The 22643-nt window shown below is 42.1% G+C and overlaps 3 protein-coding genes across 4 annotated transcripts; 1 reads left to right on the top strand and 2 right to left on the bottom strand.

Moving 5' to 3' along the window:
- Window positions 1-1408: 1408 nt before the first annotated feature.
- Window positions 1409-1954, top strand: LOC116613111 (paraneoplastic antigen Ma6E). Its single transcript, XM_032373734.2, has one exon. The coding sequence runs from the start codon at window positions 1409-1411 to the stop codon at window positions 1952-1954; it is 546 nt and encodes a 181-aa protein (XP_032229625.2).
- Window positions 1955-2644: 690 nt separating this feature from the next.
- On the bottom strand, window positions 2645-11728 carry LOC5505309 (myosin-2 heavy chain). Of its 2 annotated transcripts, XR_007313787.1 has the most exons (5): window positions 11519-11728; window positions 7647-11179; window positions 4758-5641; window positions 3460-4142; window positions 2645-3408 (listed from the first exon to the last, which is right to left on the bottom strand). XR_007313787.1 is itself a non-coding variant. In XM_001626112.3 (4 exons), exons 2-4 carry the CDS (start codon window positions 10989-10991, stop codon window positions 3557-3559), a joined length of 4815 nt encoding a protein of 1604 aa, XP_001626162.2. In that variant the 5' UTR covers window positions 10992-11179; window positions 11519-11728; the 3' UTR covers window positions 2645-3556. The 2 variants fall into 2 exon arrangements, 1 of the variants encoding a protein (XP_001626162.2); XM_001626112.3 differs by having other exon boundaries at window positions 2645-4142.
- A 7421-nt stretch (window positions 11729-19149) lies between these two features.
- Window positions 19150-22116, bottom strand: LOC5505310 (angiotensin-converting enzyme). Its single transcript, XM_048732344.1, has 2 exons — window positions 20932-22116; window positions 19150-19489 (listed from the first exon to the last, which is right to left on the bottom strand). The coding sequence occupies exons 1-2, from the start codon at window positions 21675-21677 to the stop codon at window positions 19150-19152; spliced, it is 1086 nt and encodes a 361-aa protein (XP_048588301.1). The 5' UTR covers window positions 21678-22116.
- Between the last annotated feature and the right edge of the window lie 527 nt (window positions 22117-22643).

Genomic DNA, 22643 nt, shown 5'->3' with positions numbered 1-22643 from the left:
AGTTATTGCCTCCCCATTAATGCGCGGGTTGGAATACCTTGCAAGAGTATTGTACAGCATATTCGCCGGAAATAACGGTGCTTGGGGCCTTCGGGTTCTTTACAAGCCTTCCGTAAAAGCCTTGTGCTGCCATACCGATTGGGTAATCCGAATGTATGGTTTCCGTTTTGTTCTTCAGGCCGGGTTCGATTCCAGGCCAATTACTTTTTTTTTATTTCAATTTTTTTTTCTTATTGTTTAATCCCCTCACCCCCGCGTACTTTTCCGCAAAAAAGTGAAAAAAAAAACACAAACACATTAAAAACAGAAATGGTAAAATTCAAAGTAGTTGGAGGGGGTACCAAATTGCCAAACTATTCTATTGCTCAATACCACCAGAATTAAATTTTCTAAGCGGTAAAAACTCGTGATTTCTTTTTGTTTCTTTAATTTGATTTGCTAAGTCGAGAAGTCAATATTAAGAAAGGCTTGCTAGACTCTTTGGTCTCTTAGAAGGTGTTTGATCGATACGTGTGTAGTTTGTCATTTATTTACCGGCATATCAAAAGCTTCTGTGGCCGACGAAGAGCGGCAAAACTTTTAGTGGGAAAAGCGCAAATTAGATGTAGCGAACAAAATGCACTTGAATCACTGTGGAATGTCATCCTACGACAGATAGTGCTCCATGTCATTGCACAAAAGTCACAAGAGTACAAAAATCCTTAGAGTCCTTTATCTAAAAATAACACAAAAGCGCGATGTGAACTCAATTTGATAATCATTCATTTTTTTTAATATGTTGTATTGATTTTTGCAGTTGATTAGCGTTCAAAAGCTTTTGTACACCAAAAGTGATTTTTTAAATATATAATCGGTCCAATATTTGTTTAAAACAAAATAAATTTTGCAAATAAATCTGTAAATTCGACCATTTCTATTAACTAAAAGTTTATTAAAGTTTTCAAGCAGTTCAGCCTGACAGCTATATCAACATGACGGCTCGCAGTGCACTTGACAACAGGAGAGGGTTCTAGTGGGGGGGGGGGGGGCCGGACCGGACCGGACCGGATGAGGATGGGAGGATGGGACCGCTCGAAGAAGAAGACAAAAAGATTTTATTGATTGATCCTAAAAAATACGATTTTTCAACAAAAGATATTCAATATATTATTACTTTTTTTATTTCACTATATTTTATTGATTAATTCGCTTACATCCATTTCAATGTTTTTTTTTTTTTTTTGCTCGACCGAGACCCAGTGAGTACTTCACGCTGCCCCCCCCCCCCCCCCTGCCATCGTTAATTATGCATAATATCTTCTTTTGTCGTAACAGCTGTTGGTGGTAGTACATAAGTCTCGATCCTCAAATCGACTTCTTATGTACTAATGCCTCATTTGGCATACGAGCTACAAGAGTGCTAGTCGCCATGGTGACTGGACTTGTTCTGCTTCACGCTCTGACTACCTTACTAGCTAGCAGGCTAGTCATTAGTGCATATCTAGGAAAGGTCGATCACGTGAGAGAACTCGCGGATGGCGGTGGGTCCGGAGATCTTGGAAAAGACGATCACGTGAGAGAACTCGCGGATAGCGGAGGGTCCGGAGATCTTGGAAAAGACGATCACGTGAGGGAACTCCCGGATGGCGGAGGATCAGGAGATCTTGGCAAAGACGATCACGCGAGAGAACTCGCGGATGACGGAGGGTCCGGGGATCTTGGAAAAGACGATCACGTGAGAGAACTCGCGGATAGCGGAGGGTCCGGAGATCTTGGAAAAGACGATCACGTGAGGGAACTCCCGGATGGCGGAGGATCAGGGGATCTTGGCAAAGACGATCACGTGAGAGAACTCGCGGATGACGGAGGGTCCGGGGATCTTGGAAAAGACGATCACGTGAGAGAACTCGCGGATAGCGGAGGGTCCGGAGATCTTGGAAAAGACGATCACGTGAGGAAACTTTATAATCATTGAAGAAAATAACGCATTTTAGATTTTGCGCTAAAACCAATCCTGGTACCCCAATTTTTAAGTTCAAAATACTGTTCCTTTAGTCGTTCTACAAAGATCTCATCATAACTTGTTTCAGAAATTCACAAAAACATGGTTGGGTACCCACAATTTTTATTTGAATTTTAACTCACATATGAGAAAGATCATATTCTAAAAATATAAAGAACATCTCACAATAGCTTTAATTTCAGAGGAATAAGTATCACATTTCTTACTATAGTAGTATTCAAGCATTTGGGACAATTTAGTGCTTCAGACGTCAAAAATGAGATTAATTTTCATGTTTTGTATTTTAAGTTTTCAGCACTCCCTGACTCTGTCGATCTTTGAGGCACAAAACAAGCCTTCATATGCAAATGTATGACGACTATTGGGACCGAGCCAAATAAACCTTTCAACCGTCTTCTTTAGCGAGCCACTGTGTGGTGTATGGGTGGAGAACTGGGTGCGACTATTATCCCATCCCATACCACAGGAAGTCCAATCCTTAGCACAGGTAGCCCATGCCATACCACAGGCCAACGCATTGTTTCTTTCAGGGTGGTACCGTGTGGTATATGTTCAGAGATACCCCCCCCCCCACCCCCAAGTCCCCTAACGAAAGAAATGTTGGCCCCCTCCACTAACTAACACTTAATTCTCTTAATGAAATTTAACGTTAAATTACACTTTTATTCTAAAAATTCACATCTGAACGTTTACAAAATCTACTGTTTCTAAAAAGGTAGAAATAATGCTTAAAGTTAATAAATGGTGATCGAGTCTAGACTAGAGTCTTATCTTAACAGATTTTCCGACATTTTTTAGTTCCATAAGGAAGGGGAGGGCAATTAGAAAGCTAGCTTCCAGGTCATGCAAAGAATATTGTACTTTCGCAGAAAAATATGCAGTGGTAAAATAGGGCATGCCTTTTTATAGCAAAATGTGTTTATAACAATAAAATATTAATACTACTTGAAATAGTTATACTCCGAATACTAATCTACAATACTTCTACTTCTTCCTTAAGTATTTTAAGTGAAATGTTTATGTAGTCACTAAATCTACGACTAAATCTAATCTTAAGTCCAAGCCGGTTAGTAAATTTTGGTCCCTTACGCATCGGAATACTTTTAAAAGGTCCCATTTTTACAACAAAAACGAAAGGACTGGTCGTGTCCTCGTAACGTCCTCGTTCCGTTAGTTTTTCCGAAGGGACTCGGCGTGCCCTCGTGGCTTCACCGTCTTCGTGCCATTAGTTTATTCCTTGGGTGTTAAATCTTTATTGAAAGCATATCACTACAAAGGATTAAGATCAATTTGAATCGTGCGTTGTTAAATATCAAAATGTGCTCGAGGTGTTGCAAAAAGCTCTATATGCTATCTATGAAATTCTGGTTTCGAATCCCACCCTTCTATTCAGGGTTTTATGCTACCTGTTCATCTATGGCCTCGAATCCCGCCCTTCTATACAGGGTTTATGCTACCTGTTCATCTATGGCCTCGAATCCCATCTTTTTCTGACAACCGGCTTATCATTCGAACTAATAAGAACAGTATGATATTCTACAGTGACTATTCAAATTAGTTCCCACCGTACCATGGCCGCCTCACTCCATCACCATCGGAAACCTTTCGGTACGACTTCGCTTCCCTTCGCTCCTCTTCATAAATCAGTCGATTATCTCTCGGCTCGTAATCTCCACTCATTCGATTATCCCCCGTATGGTCGTCGTAGCCATGTCGAGAATCCCTCGATAGGTTGGCGTATCCTCCGCGGGAACCTCTTGAATATTCGGGATAACTGCCGTATGAATCCCTGGCACCATAACTTCCTCGGCTATCTCTCGAGCGATCCTCGTAGCTGCTTCGGGAACTTCTCGGATGATCCTCGTAGCTGCTTCGGGAGCTCCTCGAGTAATCTCCGTAGCTGTCTCGGTTATTCCTAGGGTCGTCTTGGTACCCGCTCGATCGTTTTCCTTTCGGTTGGTTGTCGTTGTAGCCGTTGGAATAGCCGTTGTAGCGTCCCTTGGTGTGACGCTCGTGAGAGGGGACTCGCTCTCTTGGCGAATAGCGGTCTGCCTGTGGCATCTCCTCACGAACGGGATACCGCTGGTCCTCGAACACTGGCTCATTATGTTGTTCATGCGTAATTTCTGCCGCAATTGGCCTGAAAAGGTATAGGGATATCAAATCATTATAGGCCTGAAGAGGGATAAGGATATCATATAACTAAAGAGGGATGAGGATATAATAATAATATATATCGCTTATGTTTGTTTTCGGGTCTTTGGGGGTGGGGGCGGTTATTTCATTTCGGCGGAAAATACCAGCTTCTGAATCGATTGAGAAAAAAACTTTCTTTGCGATAAACTGAAATGGCATTTGAAATGTTTTAGACTTGATATAGTACATTCATGGAGGGGATTTCATTGTTTATAAATAGACTACAATATCGTTGTAATGTGCGGATGTCAATGCGAGAAATAATCAGTTTTATTCGGTTTCCAGTTCCCGAAAGTGCTATTTAAATGGTTTAAAATAAAAAGTGTGATCAATACAAAATTGCAAGCCCTGCTCAATCTACAAACTCTGAAAGGACAGTTTGCCCAAGAGGGGAGGGGTGGCCGTAGGCCTCAATCACGGACCAGCACCTAGGCTCGCGCTAACACGGCCACGGTTTAACTTCGTCTAAATTTCATTCAGACAAAGTTAAATGCGAAATAAGAATAAGAAGAAAATAACAGCAAAAGCGAGCGATAATCGCAGCACAAACAAGGCTTACCTGAAAATCTCCTGATCGCTGGGAACACGGTGACTGACCCCGGGAGGGGTAGGGGGTCGTTCTGCGCGCATCACCACACCAGAGTCGCGAATCACGGCTCTGATGGGAACCAGTTTTCCTCGTGGGACCTTCAAGTCCTCGGGCTCTCTCGACGGAGAGGGACGGAATCCCTCGTGGTCCCCTGGGTACTGGTAATAAGGTTCCCCGTGTCCCCCGTAGGGACCGTCTGAGGAATCGCTCTGCAGGCGGTGTGCGGGGATGGCGTCCACGAGGATGTAGTCATCTCCGGCGGGAGTCTCTTCCAGATCCGAAGACTGAAGGGTGTACGCCACAGGGGAGATGTTGCGGTCTTCCTGTGGATACACACTGGGCGGGGCCGATAGGTTGAAGTCTGCCATGAGCGGCGATTCCACCTCTTGCTCGAAACCCGGTACCCGAAAGCCGTCTATCAGGTCAGGCTTCTGTACTGAGGGTGTCTCCGCGGCATCAACCTTGACCGCCACAGGGGTACCGACAAGCACGGTGCCGGGTAGAGCCTCCACAGTGAAGTCGAGTTTCGAGTGCTCGCGTCCGCGGCCCTGGTAGCGATGCACGACGCGATGAACCCGGCTCTTGATCAACACGCCAAGCACGATTTCCTCCAGGCGTTCCTCCACGTCAATGACGAGCCTTGACGTCTCGCGGCACGCGGGGATCATGGGAACTGGAGGCACTGATTCCTCCACCACCGCTTGCACCGTCTCAATCTTCTGAGGCTGGATCATCGGCACGGCTACGCCTTGGTTCTCTAGCTCGTTTATCCGGTTTTTCAAGTTTTCGTTTTCCTTCTTTGATTCGTTGAGACGTGCCGTTTTCAGCTCAATCTCGTGTGTCAGTATAATCACCTATAAAGGGTAATGTTAGGATTTGAGTATTAATAGCTATGATTATGATTAATAATATTTGACAGGGGCTCATAAGTAGTGGCAATCAACTTCCTCACATTCTTGTATTATATATGTGTCAGGGCGTTTCCTAGGATCAGGCTTTTTTAGACACGCGTATTAGCCAATTAGATGCGACCTTAGTGCTTACGTTTTGGCTGAGCTCAACTGCACGCGCAGTCTCAGACAAAAAAGCTATGTTTTCTCTTCGGTACTTTGACTTTTGTTGCTCTCTTCTTCATTGATGAATCAAGTTTTACCTACGAATTTAAATTCTGGCTTGCAATTCTTTTGTTGAACAAACAAAACCGACGGATTATCGATAAAAATATATTCTTCCTAACTGAAATTTGCGCGTGCAGCCTCACGTCACTGGCGCGCGCGACCAACGTCAACGTAGCTGATTGGCCCGTTCGTGCGCGCGCGTCTAAAAATAGCCTGATCCTAGGAAACGCCGTGACACTTATGTAATGCAGATGATTGCCCCTACTTATGAGCCCCTGTATTTGATTAATAATATATCAGTTACTCGCCTAAATTAACCGATGTAAATTGATACTGTGTGACTCGATACTGTGTTGGAGCGTAAAATGGCGGCGTGATTAACACTTATTCTTGAGAACTAATCGACAGCACAGAAACTAACAGGTTTCCGAGACGGTCTTGTCACGATGTTCAGGGGTGGATCCAGAAGTTTAAAAAAGGGGGGGCCGAAGCAAAAGTTTCAAGAAAGGGGAAGGGCGGACTTTTTTGTCTTCCGTATATTTAATTATATTTCTTGTTATTTTTAAGCCAAATCGGCCCCCCATAGATCCGCCCCTGATGTTAGACCGAGATAGTTACGGTGTTATACCAATATAGTTACTGTCGTACCGAGATAGTCACGATATTGTACCGAGATATTTACGATATTATACCGAGATAGTTACGATTTTATATCGAGATAGTTACGATTTTATACGAGATAGGAACGATGTCATACCGAGATAGTCACGCTGATAATTAATGCTAAATTTGAAAAGTACAAATAGCTAGCACATTAAAGAAAGAATCGACCAAATTCAGACTAGCATCCGAAAAAATAACAAGAGTTTAAACGTGATCAGTTAAGGTGAGGCTAAAAAAACATTTTTGGGAACCGCTTAAACCTTAACTTAGACCTTTTTCTGACATAAACCTGCTAATGATTTGATGGTGGATACATTCATACTTTAAGCTTTTAATTTGCAGTTGAAACAACCACTCTGGACCAAGTACTGACCCGATCTACAGCCAGATTCTGTCCACAAGTCGTTAAAATTGTTGTCAAAACAGGAGACAGCAAATTTACTCTAATTAAAACAATATTTATTTGTAGTGAACCTCACAAAGTTCAAACCAACACAACACAGTCTTGTGTCACTTTGAAAATAAATGAGATTCTCGAGTTACCGCAGATATCAATTATTTATTATTCCTATGAGCATTCATGAATTAGTTGTTTGGTGTCATCACAAGCCTTAAATACTCAGAATTAGCATGATTTAGTTTGAATTCCTGTTTATGGACTGTTCTGAGAACAGGTTAAGCTTTTGGCACAACAATGCAAGATTCTCACCGAAGATGATCGAAGATGATTTATATAAATGACTTGTTTCAGGCTGGTAACAACGAGCTCTTGAGTTTAGCGGGGTTGAATTTTAGGTCTCGGTATTTCTTATTAGTAATTCTACATATAGAGGTAGACACTACTATAATGTACAGATATATTATAAAAATGGAAATTCTCCAATGGAAATTCTCATTGTAAATCGTGTCTAAACAGTAAATTTTTAAACGTACTTTATACAAGTAACTTTTCTATGCAAATGGTTAGTTTCTAAGAAACTTTTTTTGTGCAAATGGTTCGTTTCAAAGGAACACTTCTATGCAAATGGTTAGTTTCCAAGTAACTTTTCTAGAATGATAATAAACGCGCGTTCCTTACCTCCTTTTCCAGGTCTTCTATCTCCCCCTGTAGCGCGTCACGTGACTTGTTGTCATCACTCGCATCCATCAACAGCTTCTTCAGCCGTCCAACTTCCCTCTCAAGCTCCACTACGCGCATGCGCAACCGCTCGACCTCGTCCGTATCGCCACCCCGCTGCTCAATCTCCGTAATCTTGATCTTCAGGACCTGAATCTCATTGCGCAGGCGCAACTCGTCCTTGTTCCCCTGACTCAGTTTGATCTCCATCTCGGCGAGTTTCTCTGCGTTGGTCTTGAGCTCGCTCTGCAGCGCGTTCTTCTCGTTATGTAGGGATCCCTTTTCGTACTCTAACTCGTCGTATTTCAGCTTCAGGGACTCGTACTTCTCTCGCCATTCGTCGAGTTCGCTCAAGTGCTCCTTGCAGTCTCTCTCCTTTCTGTCGAGTGCGTCTTCGAGTCGCTTGATCTCACGCTTGAGGGCAGATGCATCATCACCGAATTTGTACTCGTTGATCTGGATCCGTAACGAGTTGATCTCGATGTTAGTTTCTTCGAGCTGTTTCTTGGTCCTAGTGTATCGCGATCGGACGTTCTGAAGCTCGTCGTCAATAGTGATATAATCCTTGTGTAACTTGTCCTTGTCTCGCTTCAGTGAGTCTCTCTCGCGCTCAAGACCCTCAAACTTAATCAACAGGATGTCATACCGCGACTTCCATTCGCCATCGCCTCCGTCCTTTTTATCTTTCGGTACATTTTTCAACTCATCCTCCAACTTTTTAATCTCCTCTTCTTGATCATCGACCAACTTCTCGAGTTCCACTATCTTCTTTTTGAACTCACGAATCTCAGCATTAAGCTTCTCTGTGTCTTTAATCGATGAACTGTCGGCTTCCCTTAGCTCGTCGTTGAGGAAACGAACCTCGTCTTCAAGTTTGCTCACCTTCTTACGGAGGCTCTCGTTCTGTTTCATCAGCTCGTCATTGTCGTCTGCTGCAGCAAGTCGCTTTTTTAGATCAGCAATCTCGTCTCGGAGCTTATTTACCAGAGCGAGCCCCTTGTCCATTTCCTTCTTGTTGTCAGCAAGCTGGTCTTCCAAGCGCTTTATCTGAATCTTGTTCTTCGCCTCGTCCTTCTTAAGTTGACTGATCACAATCTCTTTATCGATCAAGTCTTTCCTCTGGCCTTCACTCCTGTCCTCTAGAATCTTGATTCGTTTTTCAAAGTCCTCCACCATTTGGTCGTATTTCTTCTGTAGCTTTTTCAAGTCGTCTAATTGCTTCTTCTTGACGAACTCGGCGTCCTTAAGCCGTTCCCCAAGATTTTTGACCTGGTCGCGTAGTGACTTCAACTCCGGTTCCTTTTCTTCCCTGTATTGTTGATATTCTTTTTCGACATCTTCTAGCTTTTGCTTGACTTCTCTCAGCTCGTTTTCAAGCATGTCTAGCTGTTCTTTATCGTCAAAGTCGGGTTCGCCGGCAGCCACGGGAGCCGCGGATTGCACCACAACCTCTTCCTCAATTTTCGGTTTTAATGCGTCAATCTCTGCCTTTAGAGCCTCATTTTCATCTTTAAGCTCGGCGTTTTCCTTCAAAATACGCTCGTATTCCGCTCTCCCGCGCTTTATGGTGGTTGACAAGTCCTCCAATTCATCTTCTAACCTTTCGTTATCGTCCTTCAAGCCTTGGATCTCAGCGTCGTTTTCCTTCAATTGCTTCTCAAGAACGCGAACTTTTTCGTTCAAATCTTTGATTTTCTTGTCATCATCATCAGACTTGTTCTTCATGGTCTTCACTTGCTGTTCTAGAAGGTTCTTCTCTCTCTCGAGTTCTTTAACTCGACGCTCGAGTTCGGTTATCCTGTTGCGCTGCGATCTGATTTTCTCCTCGAGCTCTGTCCCGTCTTCGGAAAACCTTTCCAACTTGATCTTGAGCTCGGAGACAACTTTCTGTTCATCCTTCAGCTTCCGCTCCAGTCCCTCCTTCTCGATCACAAGTAGCTTGTACTTGGTCTCTACTTCGCGGAGGACTATGATCTCCCTCTCTAGCTTCTCCTTTTCGATTATCACGAGCTCGTATTTAGACTCGAGCTTTCGCATGTCGTCTAGGTTCTTTTCCAGATCGTCATTGTCCGCAAGCTGTGCGCGCAGGTCATCAATTTCCTTTTTCAGCCTCGCTTCATTCTTCTCCAGCAAGTCGCAGTTTTCCGTCAGTTCCGCGTTTTCGGCCACAAGCTCATCATACTTGGCCTGCAGTCTTGCGAACTGTTCTCTTCCTTTCGCTTCCAGGTCCACGTAGGCGTTTATCTGACCCACAAAGTCGTCATTCTCCGCTCGTAGAGTCTCGTATTTCTCTTTGAGACTGTCGTATTTCTTCTGTAACTCGAAGCGCTGCGCTTGAAGATCTTCCAAATCCTGCAAGCGTTCCTCCAACTTATTCAACTCGTCAAAGATTTCGATTTTTTCCTTTTCCAATACGCCTTTTTCTTTTTCTATTTCATCGTACTTGAGTTTCAACGACTCGATTTCTTTCAACAAGTTTTGCTCATTGTCGATCTTGTCTTGCTTCAGCGTGTCGCATTCTTGGGAGAGCGTCTCGGATTGCGTGACATAAATAGTACACTCGTCGTGTTTTCGCGCCAATTCCTCTTTCAGAGCGTCAATCTGATCGTCTCGGTCAACAAGGTCACCTCTCAACTTCTTACACTCGTCTTCAGACGCGGCAAGCATGTCACGCAATTCCGCGCACTCCGCTTCCAAATCTGTCACGCGCTCACGCAACTTGTTCGAACCCAACTCGGAATCAGTCAACTGAGTCGTGAGGCGATCAATGGCAGATTCTGCGTCATCTTTATCTCGCTCCAGCCCTGCAATGCGTTCCTCCAGCACTTTATTCCTGTCCTTCTCTTTCTCGAGTTCCTCCTCCAGGCCTTTCGTACGCTGAACTTGAATCCTTAGGATCCTGTTTTCTTCCGTGATCGACTTGAATGTGTACTCATGAGAGCTTACCACATCTTGGTAGATGATCGTAGCATCTTTCAAATATCCGATTTTCAATTCCGTGCTTTCGCATGCTCCTTGCAAATTCCCGAGTTTTTCCCGGGTGTTTCGCAGCTCCCCTTCCAAATCAACCAGTCGAAGTTTTGCCTCTTCAAACTTTTTCTTCAACTCGTCTTGTTCTTCGCTTCTATATTCAGTGATCACAGTTGTATGACTTTCCTGAACTTTCGTAGATTTTGAGCTTGTTTCGTACACATCAAATTCGTCGTTCTTATTTGGGTCTTTGGCCCCGTTTGCGTTCCCATTACCAACCCCAATTGCTTCGGAATCTCGGTAATCAGCTTTGGATTGTTGTTTATATTGACTCATGGCGACAACTTTGGCAAAAAACCACAACCAGGGGTAAAATAGCGGCAATTAAGAACCCGTCTACACCGAGGGCATATAAATAGACGAAGCTCTTGAATGCAAGTCCATTAAACTGACAAATATCACAAGTCAGTGTTTACGGTGAACTCTTCGCGTCGTCCTTGACACCTTGCCGATGGATATACAAGCTATAAAATGAACAATAATAATTCCATATAATGCCTAAAATCTACTTCATGATAGTTTCCGATATCCTTTTTTTTTCAACCGTGCATCAATATCGAGCGAGCTAACGGCTACACTCGCCTAGTTTGCTTTGCTTTGACAACAACTCGGCGATGACTGATGAAGGAATTTGAGGGTATTCACACGCCTATATGAAACTTCAAAAGACAGATACCATAACAAAGACAATTACCGAGGCTATGGCTTCATATAAGAACTTAAATTCAAGACAACTTTACAAAAGATACGTTTATGCGTGCACGAAGTTTAAGAATTGGCCAGAATACCACTAAAATACTTACTCTCTAAAGACGCTGACCCTCTCGAACACTGATTCCTCGGCGAAAAAGCGGCGAGAATTTGCAAAGAATCCTGCCAACAATAGCTATAAGCGCCAAACAGTTGGTCACAGGTCGCAGAATTAGCTATGCTGAGTTCCAGACCGTTTACGACACAAGCTAGTGATCGATGATTTGCATACTCCCAACGGCTCGCTGTCACGCTTCAATAATAAGGTATCAAGTCCAGTCACGCATGTAATACAAACCCAGAAGACGGAATCCTAAAAGGATGACAAACACGATGATAGGAAACTAAACCGATAAAGAACTCTTTTGAAATGCCCTCTTTGCATACCATCCATAAATACCTTATATCGCCGAGTGATAAATTTTCGGCGCGATGTCGTTGAAGTTCATGCTTCGATAAGAGCGGGCTTTACAACTTTAGCATTAACAAATTCTTCCATGATTGCTTTTGGAAGTGATTTCAAAAGATATTTGTACTGCGATTCTAAAACCAACTTCCTACAAATGTAGCAAGCTGAGATACGATAATAATCTTTCTGAGCGCTGTTTGTTTCCATCATAACCCCTAGGACGTACGTTTTTGTTCAACTTTTCAAATATCTGCCCGGTGAAATAGAGCATAGTTTACACAATTCTCTCGAATATTCCCACGCTTTGATAAACTCGTCAAAGCAATGCATGGTGGAAGAATAGATAAGTAGAGCTGATATCTCGACAGAAGTCTCTTGACTCGTCGGGTAGTCTCGTTTTTTAATATTATACAAACATATGTGACAACCTGTCCAAATGCATGATTGCAAAATTCAGAATAATACATTACAAATTCGAAGAAAAATTTTATGTTCTCTACAGCCAATATAGTTTAATTTTTATAATAGAAATGTTGGTTTTGTCACAGTTCTGTCCAAAAGTGTCTAAGAGTTCTGCATTTTTAGATGTAAACAAGATACCATTTGTATTTATATCAGGCTCGTATGTCACAATAAAATGGGTGTTAGGGCTTCAACATTCTCAAAATATAGCAGGTAATGCTAATGAGTTTATGAAAGTAAAACAGGCCATAGACAACGATAAAATAAACTGTCAACAATGTATATTTTTACAAGATGAGTAAGAGAATAATACCAGTTGTCATGGAAACTGTCAATTATCTCAATTAGAGATTGTCATTATTATGCCCTCTGTTATTTCGATGTTAATTTCTTTACTTTCGGCACCACTGTATATTTGATATTGGAAAAAAGTCAAACATTTGTGAATTACTATCGAAATAACACATCTAACGTGAGTGTAACAACGCAGATATAAAAATCGATGCCACGCAGCAACTGGCAGTAGTCTCATAATGCAGTCATGTACCATTCCAGACTCAATTACTAGACAAGAACACCCGCCCGCGGGCAATAATGCACCATAAAAGGCCATCGATACAAACAAATAGAGCAAGGGGGAGGGAAATATTTCTCATTCCATGTGCTTATTGACGGCTCGCGAATGCGCCCCTCTACTTACTGTAATCCGTCTTTTGTCTTGGACTCAAGTAATAAAGTTCATTGTAAGTACACAAAATGGGCTTTAAAGATAGGCAAAAAAAAAAATAGGGTAGTCTGACATACAAGGATAAAGAATTTTAGTAGCAGTTTGTACAAGCGAGCCGTAGTCCAGCCTTTTCCAGGAAATTGTTGCACTTTAATATAAACACAGAGGAATGCTCTGAGAGTATGGTTCTGGATGGGCATGGTAAGATCTTCTATCATTTACTCGAGAAAGTCGAGTGCTAATAAACCCTTGTTGGGGAGCGCAATGAGTATTTCATAATTCAAAGCATTCGATCCCCTTTCATTCTCGACTAGTAGACAGTTAAAACCTCCCTTTGACTCTGACCCATTCATCAAGTTTGAGACTGCCCCTGGGACTAACACTGTTGAGCTTGACTTTAAAAATGCTCCCTTTCCTATCTTTATTTAGAAACCGGAAAACCAGCGAGAACTCTTAATTGCAGCAGTAAAAACAAAAAGGCCCGTCTCTCCATATCGACGGTAACATTTTGTGTCACAGAATCCAGAGAGACAACCATTCCAATGCTTTTACACAAACCCGGAAGAAGTGAACCAATGCAATCAAGGCTCACATCATTTTATGTCATAATGAGACCACTTATCAACCAATCAATCAATCAACCAACCAACCAATCTTTGTATCATTTGTATGTAGCTGTCATTTATATGTAGCTGTAAACAAGTTTGCGAAGTTCTGAGACTTTCTCCCTCTTTCTCTTTCTTTTTCCCTTTTTTGAAAACTGCAGATGATGCAGAAATCGACAAATCTAGGATTTTTATCGAAATTTAATAATTCTTCAGCCAATCCATTCATAAAATCTATTCATAACGGTAGGCTACCGCTAGCTTTGAGAAAAGCATTTCCGCACCCGTAAAAGTATCCCAAAACTCTCCCGGTAACCTAACGGGCCCAGTGATTAGCGGCACTTGAGAAACGAGCCCCTGATGAGCCTAACGAATGTGGATGAGTACGAAGTATTGACTGTTGCTCTTTAATAGGCAGAGTGAGTAAGTAAGTTCAAACATCGTATTATCCATGAGCCGTATTCAATGCAAATGCACGCAAATGAATCAAGTCAATAGCCTTAGTCCTCATATTAAAACATGCGTGTGTTAAAAAAGCTCTTCTCCTTTCCCGATCTCAAGTCAGGTAGGGTTTTCAAATAGTTTTCTCTCCCGGTTTTTTCTTCCAGGTCTTCCCCGATCTCAATTCCAGTTGATCTTTGACCTTATTCGGGACAAACATGGGCTTCGCTTCCTGGATAATAGACTTTGTTTCCAGTTCCCCCTCGACTATCCGATTTCTTGCCGAGTTCGCCGCCGTGTTTGGTTGCATCGCCTCTAGCGCCGTCTTCAGATCCGGCTTTTTTAGATTCAATCCGTCGTTCGGTAGAGCCGTCTTTGTAAATGAGACTCCTTTTCCCTGATGGCCACCTTTAGACCCAGGTGAGCCCGTGGTAGAAGAAGTCAGCGTTTTTCGTACTCCTCCTGTTGTTGTTGTTGTTTTCTTGGCTTGTTTCCATCCCAGCGTGTAGTTGTTTTTAATGCGGTAGTTGAAAAGCCACTTTCTCAGTGGTGCGAAGTATTCAAGTAAAGGATCGGCTGACATTTCTCGCTCGCCCGTGAGTTTGAAGAGAGTCTGGGGCCAAGGACGACTCCGGCCTGCGGCTAGCATCTCCCTATGAATGTGTATCAAACACATGACATTCACACTTCAAACATGTGTATCAAACATGTGTCATTAACACATAAAACATGTGTATCAAACACCTGACATTCACACATCAAACATGTGTATCAAACACGTGACATTCCCACTAACACGGGATATTAACACTTCATGCGTATTTAACACATGATATTCATACTTCAAACATGTGTATCAAACACGTGTCATTCTAACCTGAGTATCAGGCCCTCCTATGTTCCTATCGCGCCGGCGAGAAACAAGACAAGGGCCTGATACAAGTACTGTTCGAATCGCATGTTCTCATGCCGGATTCCGGCATTGCTCCAGATTGGTCGAAAAAACAAAGGGTACTCGAATGGGACGCGCTGATTGGTTCAGCTATATATAGTACCCTGTCCCGTCGACTGCTCGTTCTCAGAGTAATGGCGGACTCCAAAAGTGCTTTTGACCTTGCGTTAGCAGAACCAGAGAAATCGTTTTCTATAACATTGAAAAAAAATATTTTTTCCTCTCTTCATTTTCTTCGGAAACATTCCGCCTGATACTCAGGTTAGATGTTCAAATGTTTTGCCCAGGTCGTTCGTTGCGTGTGTTTATTTCTCATTGGTATCGTTTTTCGAAGCGAAGATCTACTAGTTAGATCAAAGGCGCTGGATGTCATAGAAGCTGCTTAATACTACAGACGTCATTAGTCGTAGCTATCAAATTTTACAACAGACTAGGCGCCGAATATTCGAGAAATTTGTCTGTGAGAGCACGAAGAATGCTTGGGATTGTTTACGGCACTTCCCGCGAGTTGTTGATCTTGTGAGCTTATCAAATAATGGCATTTGTGTTCAAGCAGAGGTTTGTCTATTTAGACGAAAAAGCCTGTAGTAAATTGGTGATGTGAATATGCTGTTGTAAGTTAGTGATGTGAGGATCTGCAGTCATATCGTAAATCTCCTGATCCGTGAATTACCTTTGCGTTTCAAATTATGAGCGAACCGGGGTTTGTCGTTACTAAAATTGTTACCCTTGCCTATAACACCAATGTAGTTTTGTTTGACATAAATGCTGTTTATAATTTGATTTGGGCATTTGATTGTGCCACCACGCGATTCATTGGAAAATTGACAGCCGACGTATTTTGACAGTGGCCTGAAAAGAGGCGGCAGGCGTCGCGTGTAGTATTTGTGTCAGGCGTACTTTTATTTTTCCTCTCCGAGTTTTGAAAAATAAAATCACCTGATACTCAGGCTAGTGTCATTCACACATCAAACATGTGTATCAAACACGAGACATTCACACTTCAAATATGTGTATCAAACACGAGACATTCACACTTCAAATATGTGTATCAAACACGTGTCATTCACACATCAAACATGTGTATCAAACACGAGACATTCACACATCAAACATGTGTATCAAACACGAGACATTCACACTTCAAATATGTGTATCAAACACGTGTCATTCACACATCAAACATGTGTATCAAACACGTAACATTCACACATCAGACATGTGTATCGAACACATGACATTCACACATCAAATATGTGTATCAAACACGTGACATACGCACCTCAAACATATGTTTCAAACACGTAATATTCAGACATCAAACATGTGTATCAAACACGAGACATTCACACTTCAAACATGTGTATCGAACACATGACATTCACACATCAAACATGTGTATCAAACACCTGACATTCACACATCAAACATGTGTATCAAACACGTGACATTCCCACTTCAAACATGTGTATCAAACACGTAACATTCACACATCAAATATGTGTATCAAACACGAGACATTCACACTTCAAACATGTGTATCAAACACATTACATTCGCACATCAAACATGTGTATCAAACACCTGACATTCACACATCAAACATGTGTATCAAACACGTGACATTCCCACTTCAAACATGTGTATCAAACACGTAACATTCACACATCAAATATGTGTATCAAACACGTGGCATTCACGCATCAAATATATGATTGGGGGTGTCTCGTGTCCCGGTCCCGTGCTGGACATTCTGCGATGGAAAAATGTGCGATTGGAAATGTTTATTTGCCGATTTCCTATGTTACCGTATTTAGTGGTTAGCACTGACTTACTTGAATTTCTTCCCCGCCTCTTTCGATTGGTATATGGAACACTCGTGCAGAGGTCCCGTGTGTTTGGCCAGGTTACAAAGGGCTCGGTGGAACTGGAACTGTAGTATCAGGCTGACGAAATATCTATGAGATAAAGTCATATCTATAAAAGTCAAATCTATGAGATAAAGTCATATCTATAAAAGTCATATCTATAAAAGTCAAATCTATGAAAGTCAAATCTATGAAATAAAGTCATATCTATAAAAGTCAAATCTATGAAATAAAGTCATATCTATAAAAGTCAAATCTATGAGATAAAGTCTATCTATAAAAATCAAATCTATGAGATAAAGTCATATCTATAAAAGTCAAATCTATGGAATAAAGTCATATCTATAAAAGTCACATCTATGAAATAAAGTCATATCTATAAAAGTCAAATCTATGAAATAAAGTCATATCTATAGAAGTCAAATCTATGAAATAAAGTTATATCTATAAAAGTCAAATCTATGAAATAAAGTCATATCTATAAAAGTCAAATCTATGAAATAAAGTCATATCTATAAAAGTCAAATCTATGAAATAAAGTCATATCTATAAAAGTCAAATCTATGGAATAAAGCCATATCTATAAAAGTCAAATCTATGAAATAAAGTCATATCTATGAAATAAAAGCCATATCTATGAAATAAAAGCCATATCTATGAAATAAAAGTCATATTTTTTTAATAAAGTTATATCTATGAAATAAAGTCATTATGAAATAGGAACTACATAAAGAATATATTAAATAAAAGGAACGACATAACAGATCTATGAAACTAAAGGTAGGACACATTTATTCGGAGGGGGGGGTGACGAAATGCGCTGTGTATCGCTCACAGATCAATATATTTTTCGCTATCTAAGGAGGACTGTTTCGTACTCTTGAAGATAAAAACCTGACTCACCCAATATATGGCGAGTTCGACACGATGTGGAACTTGGCGCCGGGGTCAAAGTCCGACTCATTTCGCGCCACCGGAGGCTTAACGCCCTGGTAGAGCGTCCGCATTCGCCACCATGCTGAGTTGTAATTGGATGGGCTTATTTCTCCCGCCAGAACCTTCCACCGCCATTGGTCGACGAGGTACGTGAACGGGAGGGGTGCCACGTGACTCAAGGCTTGCGTCATCAGGAAGTTTATGCTCGCTTCTGTTGGGAGACGGTATGTATAGAAATACATTGAATTGTATAATATATATTATAAAGAAATAATTTACCAATGAATTTACCATTTTCTTACCATCGCCTTTAGGAAGTGTGTTTTAAAAAGTGTGTACAGCAAGTTGATCGCCTTTAGGAAGTGTGTTTAGCAAGTTGATAGAGTTCTTACCATCGCCTTTAGGAAATGTGTGCAGCAAATTGATAGAGTTCTTACCATTGCCTTTAGGAAGTGTGTACAGCAAGTTGATAGAGTTCTTACCATCGCCTTTAGGAAGTGTGTGCAGCAAATTGATAGAGTTCTTACCATCGCCTTTAGGAAATGTGTACAGCAAGTTGATAGAGTTTTTACCATCGCCTTTAGGAAATGTGTACAGCAAGTTGATAGAGTTTTTACCATTGCCTTTAGGAAATGTGTGCAGCAAATTGATAAAGTTCTTAACATCGCCTTTAGGAAATGTGTACAGCAAATTGATAGAGTTCTTGCGATCTCCTTTAGTAAGTTCTTACCATCGCCTTTAGGAAGCGTGTACAGCAAGCCAACAGAATTTAAGTGCTTGGGCGTGACCACAGATAGGGCTATGGTATCGCCAATCGCCTCGTGGAAGCCCGGGTTGGCGCCATTCCTGTACGCGTACGGCTGGTCTTTGTACGCGAGAAAGTACTCGCAATGCCCCATCTCGTGATGAATGGTAATCAGGTCTTCTTGCTTGAGGCGCGTGCACATTTTTATCCTGTCAATCAAATGACAATACATTCGATTTCCTTTTCGTCACTTTTCGCCGTCTAGATGCTTGAGTATTTTATCATGTAGTTGTTAACAATCTGCTAAAGCTACTTCTAAATTCTTCTTTGCAATGAAATGAACAAAAATGATCGTAAGGCGAGCAGAGAAATATGGGTAGTTAAATCAACAAAATGAGGGTTGAAATTAAACAAATGCTGATGAAAGATTATTGATTTCCCTTCAGAAACGTGCAGCTTTACTGTGTTCATTAAAAGATTTCTAAAAATAGGCAATAAACATAAACACATATAAACAACCAGTACTAATAGCTACAAAGTTAAACGCACCTGACGTCATCTTTGAGAAAATCAAAAGCGCTGGCGTGACACACCACACTCTTGTTCCCAGGCTTTCTCAGCATTGACTTATTCCAAAAGGATTTTGGCATGGGATCGAGGCCAATAGAGACAAAGAATGACTGTGCGAGTTTAAACATCTTCTCGGGGGTATAGTGCTGCTTGATCAGGCTGGGGGTCACATCCAAGGGCGTGGCGTCAGGATAGGGTTGTACCATGTCGTAGATACCGTCCCAGTTCTGAGCCCACATGTTGCCTAGTAGATGAGCGGGGATTGGGCCTGACCCACTCATTCCTGCGTACTTCTTCTTCAGCTGAAATCTTAAAGAGAACCGTTAGACCACTAAACATTGCTTAGACGCTAAGAGAACCATTAGACCACTGAACATTGCTTAGACGCTAAGAGAACCGTTAGACCACTAAACATTGCTTAGACGCTAAGATAACCGTTAGACCACTAAACATTACTTAGACGCTAAGAGAACCGTTAGACCACTGAACATTGCTTAGACGATAAGAAAACCGTTAGACCACTAAACATTGCTTAGACGCTAAGAAAACCGTTAGACCACTAAACATTGCTTAGACAATAAGAGAACCGTTAGACCACTAAACATTGCTTAGACGATAAGAGAACCGTTAGACCACTAAACATTGCTTAGACGATAAGAGAACCGTTAGACCACTGAACATTGCTTATACGCTAAGAGAACCGTTAGACCACTAAACATTGCTTAGACGCTAAGAGAACCGTTAGACCACTAAACATTGCTTAGACGCTAAGAGAACCGTTAGACCACTAAACATTGCTTAGACGCTAAGAGAACCGTTAGACCACTAAACATTGCTTAGACGCTAAGAGAACCGTTAGACCACTAAACATTGCTTAGACGCTATAAGAACCGTTAGACCACTAAACATTGCTTAGACGATAAGAGAACCGTTAGACCACTGAACATTACTAAGACGCTAAGAGAACCGTTTGCTTAGACGCTAAGAGAACCGTTTGCTTAGACGCTAAGAGAACCGTTTGCTTAGACGCTAAGAGAACCGTTTGCTTAGACGCTAAGAGAACCGTTTGCTTAGACGCTATACCTTATCAAAGATCATTGTTAGAAAACCAATAAACAAGAAGTTCAATCAAGTTATTGATTGTTAATATGTTATATTAAAAAAGCACCATTGTCTTTTGCTAATCATCGTGTGAGTAATGCAGTGTAATTGTGATAATGATTATTTTTCTATTTGATTATCATGATTTTGTAGCCAAAATCGTTGTTGCGCGAACGCCGTTAGTTCAAACGCATTTCTCGTCTGGGAATGGCGGGTACTGTGTTCAGTCAAATTGTCTATGACGCGACAGTAAAAACATAAAAGCCATCGATTGGTTTAGACGGTTAATTGAACCAAATGAGACCAGGATTTTGGATTCGCCAAAGTCGCGCAACAACGAATTCGTAATGATGGTAGTGGTGATGATAATGATAATTGATTGAACAGATTGTGATGATGTCGTTTTAGTGGTGATAATGTTGTTGTTATGGTGACGATGTTCATGATGATGTCGTTATAGTGGTGATAATGTTGTTGTTATGGTGATGATGATGATGTCGTTATAGTGATAATGATAATGTCGTTATTATGGTGATAATGTTTTCGTTAATGTTATGTTGATAATGGTGAGGATAATATTGTTGTTATGGTGATAATAATGTTGTTGATATGGTGATGATAATGATAATAAGTTTTGCCGTTAACCTCACCTGACATAAGCGTGCAATTCTTTGTACAGCGGTTTTACGTCAGTCCACAGCTTCTTGATGACAGCCGTGAAATCATTTCCCATCTCGTACTCGCCCCGCTCGAAATGCCCGTAGTCCCCCAAGCCATGCTGGCGCGCGCCCTTATTCAAGAGATCAACCATTTGCTGAAACATCCCGCGCACAGGGGGTGCGACAGCGTCCCGCCATCCCCGCCACGCCCACACCAACTCGTCCTGGTTACGTGATCTCGACATGAGGTTCCCTAGATCTGGGTCTAGCGACATGCACGTGTTGTTCCGTGTGATATTGAGGCAAACTTTCCCCGTGCTGTATATCTCGGTCATGTTTGTAATCAAGGACTGTAGCCTCGCGACATCTGCCTGATCGTTTGGCTGCGAATTTCGCCTAAGAATTCTAATCTGTCTCGCGACGTCCCGCGGAAGATCTAGCTCTTTAATGGCGGACGCATTTCTACTCGTGGAAAGCGTGAATTCCTTGACGAGGGTGCTTGCGAGGACCACGGCGTTCTTCGTGGATGGACGGATATCCGTCATAAAGTCCCAGAGCGCAGACATCTCGTAAGCCGATAGATTGCTCCCGCGAGACTCGACTTCAGATAAAAGGTGAGCTGCGATTTTCGTGTAATTGAATAAATGCGCTAGTCTGTTCTTCCCTTGTGGCGAGGAGCGGCATCTAGCAGTGAATAGAACCAACCAAACAACTCCAAACATCGGCGCACGCCTCATTTCCGGCTGTACCAAATATAGAGTAGAAATCAGGACATCAAAGATTTTCTACCTAAAAGCCCGTCCACATCCAGCCTTTATAACATATAATTCGAGAGTAAACATTTGATAACTGGGTTGTCAACGCGTCCAATATCAGTGTAGACAGGTGATCTTGAGATACCTCCAAACACAAACAGAATTTTACACGCGTTTAATTTCAAGATTTCAAGAAATTACTCTTTTTCATTGCACGTTTGATAAAAATCCGACACAAAAATACTGTACACGAAACCCTGCCAGCGAAAAGTTCCAAAATCCGTGTTTACTTGCGTCGAGGTGTTGACCAAACACATAGTTTTGATCCTCTTGCGTCTGCCATTTTGTATTTTTCTTGTTTTGGTTCGCGTGTCACCTGTTGGTAACGACCTGTTGACCGTTTGAGTCGCTGTCGTGGAACCGAACCTAGCGTTAATACCTGCTGGCCAATACATACCGATACCTGTTGTTCAGGCCCATTTTCGCTGAGAGCGCGCGCTTTCTCTTGTAGGGTAATTAACTATTATGGGGGATGGGGGTTAACACCCTTCCCATGATGCATCTTGTAGGGTAATTAGCTCTAGGGGGATCGACACCCTTCCCATGATGCATCCTGTATGGTAATTAGCTCTTGGGGGGGGATCGACACCCTTCCCATGATGCATCCTGTAGGGTAATTAGCTCTTTGGGGGATCGATACCCTTCCCATGATGCATCCTGTATGGTAATTAGCTCTTGGGGAGGGGGGGGTTGATACCCTTCCCATGATGCATCCTGTATGGTAATTATCTCTTGGGGGGACGGATACCCTTCCCATGATGCATCTTCTAGGGTAATTAGCTCTTGTCGGAGTTCGCGGTTGCGCGGCATGGGCCCGATAGTTTTTTCCATCGTTTCGTGGCCCAATTACGGAAGCTCTTGGGCTCATAGAAGATCAAAAATGAGGCT

This window comes from Nematostella vectensis, chromosome 9 (assembly GCF_932526225.1).
Source record: "Nematostella vectensis chromosome 9, jaNemVect1.1, whole genome shotgun sequence".
Taxonomy (NCBI): domain Eukaryota; kingdom Metazoa; phylum Cnidaria; class Anthozoa; order Actiniaria; family Edwardsiidae; genus Nematostella; species Nematostella vectensis.
Note: the sequence above shows the minus strand (reverse complement) of the source record. Positions and strands in the feature narration are given on the sequence as shown.